Genomic DNA, 2,592 nt, shown 5'->3' with positions numbered 1-2,592 from the left:
GTGAAAAGTGGCGTACGCAAGTTTCTGGGCTCAAATTGTGCGTACGCCAGTTTTATAAATCCGACCCCTGGTCTTTAAGGAAACATGTTTATTATTTGTGTTTTAGTTTCATCTTTATTTTATCAGTTCTCCATAACTGGAAACAAAGCAGACGATTTGCAGCAAAAACCACAACCAATGCATGAATTTATTGGTTTTTTATTACTTTAACTGCATTAAAAAAACAAACATCAGCAAGAAAACTGTCTCGCTGTAAATTATATTTAATTAATAATGTGTAGTCACTCCTTCCAAATAAAGAAACCATAAGATGAAAATGATGTTGTACTTTTTATTATTTCACAGCTTTCTTCAGCGCAGGAACAGACGTTTAGTTCATTACTTTATATTTCTGGTTGAAATGAACCATTCATTTGAAAAAAAAAAAAAGTCTTTTAATTAGTTATTTCTTATAGCAGTGGGGTGGACGTCCTCACTGCTGATCGTCCCCCTCTGSGTCCACCCCCACGAAACTCTCCCTCCTCAGTCTTTGGATCTCGGAGCTGAGGCCCAGCAGGGTCTGAGCCAGCTGCAGGTCCTGGGTGCGCATCTCCATCTGCGGGGGCGACAGAACGCAGAGTCGGCAAATCTCACAAACACCTTTTTTTTATTCACAATAAAACTTAGTAAACTTTTTTTTGTTTAAAATAAGTTTAATCAAAATTTTCATTTCTTTTTGGAAAATGCAATCTCCGTTTCTTTTTTTTCACCACGTTCTCAGTTCAAACACCTGCCTCCCTGATGGTATGGAGGTGCATTCATGGCTCTGGCGTTCGCACCTTTAGCTTACATATCTGTAAACGTTATCATTGATGCAGAAAATGTAAAGCAGTTTTAAAACATAAAGAGCTCCCATTCAGCAGAAAAACCAGCAAAAGACGACCCAGAACTGTTAAAAAGTCGAGATTCTCCTTCAAAACAACTCATGAGACGCTTCATCCAGGCACACAAAATTACAATTAAATGTATAATTTCTCGGTATGTTCCACTGAATAAAATGAGTTTATGAAATTTATGCTAATTATTATTATTTACATAAATTTTAGAAAAAAAGATGGGAGGATCTCACCAGCTCAGACCTCAGCCAGGTTATGGCTCCGTCGATCTGCGCCCGCCGCAGCTCCTCGTTGGCCTGGAGGCTCCGGTCCACGCTGCGGTCCTGGCGCTCCGCTCTGGACTCCGCTGAGGACCTGAAGGCGTGGATCAGCTGGTTCTTTATGTTCTCCAGGACCAAGGTYGACAGCGTGTCCTCGCTGTGGCTGTCCCGCTCCATGTCGCGTGGAAACAAACTTTCAACTAAACTCAACTTTTTTAAATAAAATAAAACAAAAAAAAGCCTCCTGCTCCTCAGAGCTCCTGCTCCGAGTGGTTTCTTTCACCTTCCTGGCTTGTTTTGTCATTGTTACTATGGAGAAACACCCTCCTCCTCCTCCTCCTCTAATAAGAATGTTAGAAGATCTCAGACAAAGACTATTGTTGCCTCCAAAAAGAACTGAAAAGACCCCCATCCATCCCCCKTGTCCTTCCCAGCAAACCCAGCTCTCACTGTGAGAAATGTGCTCTGATAGAGGGGAAAAAAATCAATCAACCCCCTCTTCAGTGGATCTTTTCCAGCTTCTCCCTAAATAAGACCTGCTTGTCAGATTATAGGAGACGAGCCGGTCTGAGTATGAGCTGGTTCACAAAGACCGTCCTGCCGTGAAATATAACCGAGCCCTTTGTGCTCCAGTTAAGTCCAGTCCCCTCTGGGGGGTCTCTGGACGGTTCTGGCAATGCAGAAGTTTTTTTTTCTTTAAGCCAAGGTCAAGACAGCAGGAGGGCAACAATAAAGACAGCAGCGAACGAGCCGTCAGCCACACCGACTGCAGGAAACAGAAGTTCTCCTCGTTTGGGGCGAACATTTCTGCCCCTTTAACGGTGTTTCTGTCGTTAAAGTAACTGAGGTAAAGAGAGAACGAGTCAAGAATGAAGATCAGAGATCAAACCGGACCCAGAAAGACAGTGATCCACATTTAAACAGGCACAGTTTCTGCAAACCTTCAGCCAGACCAACCGTTTAGGTTATTTTCACTCTGGAATAAAAACCGACTGGAAAAAAAAGGTTTAAATAGATCTAGGAGGAATGATAACAGGTGAGGCTAATGAGGACCAGGTGAGGATAATTACCTGAGGGAGAAGAGCTGGTGGGCCCAAAAACCTGAAACGCAGAGAAAACAATCAGAAACAAATCAGAGGAATAAATCTAAAAGTAACTAGACGTGGGTTTTTACGATGTAAAAACAAATGTGCATTGCCACGTTGCATGTCATTGCAGCATGGCTTTGTCTGCAGCATTGGACTTGTAGAATGAACTTTGACCAAGTTCAAATGTGTTTTCTATACCAGCTTGTGCCTGTCACGTCAGCAGGTTTTTAGAATTAAGGTAATTGAGTGACAATATGAAGTTTGAAGAGATTTTTCCTTAAAGTTGCATAAACTGGGATTTGAACCCTGATCTCCCGCATGAAAGTCCATGACATAGACCATTAGACCAATGGAGCTGTGGCAGAAAGT

General features: G+C 42.4%; 1 protein-coding gene across 1 annotated transcript; it reads right to left on the bottom strand.

Moving 5' to 3' along the window:
• Positions 1-317: 317 nt before the first annotated feature.
• On the bottom strand, positions 318-1,374 carry aard (alanine and arginine rich domain containing protein; the record flags this gene model as incomplete). The annotated part of the gene is given in 2 exon segments (XM_014026445.1): positions 318-595; positions 1,109-1,374. Coding segments are annotated over 2 exon segments (327 nt in total). The 3' UTR covers positions 318-472.
• Positions 1,375-2,592: the final 1,218 nt, after the last annotated feature.

This window comes from Austrofundulus limnaeus, unplaced genomic scaffold (assembly GCF_001266775.1).
Source record: "Austrofundulus limnaeus strain Quisiro unplaced genomic scaffold, Austrofundulus_limnaeus-1.0 Scaffold554, whole genome shotgun sequence".
NCBI lineage: Eukaryota > Metazoa > Chordata > Actinopteri > Cyprinodontiformes > Rivulidae > Austrofundulus > Austrofundulus limnaeus.
The sequence above is the reverse complement of the archived record's forward strand: the minus strand, read 5'-3'. Positions and strand labels throughout refer to the sequence as shown.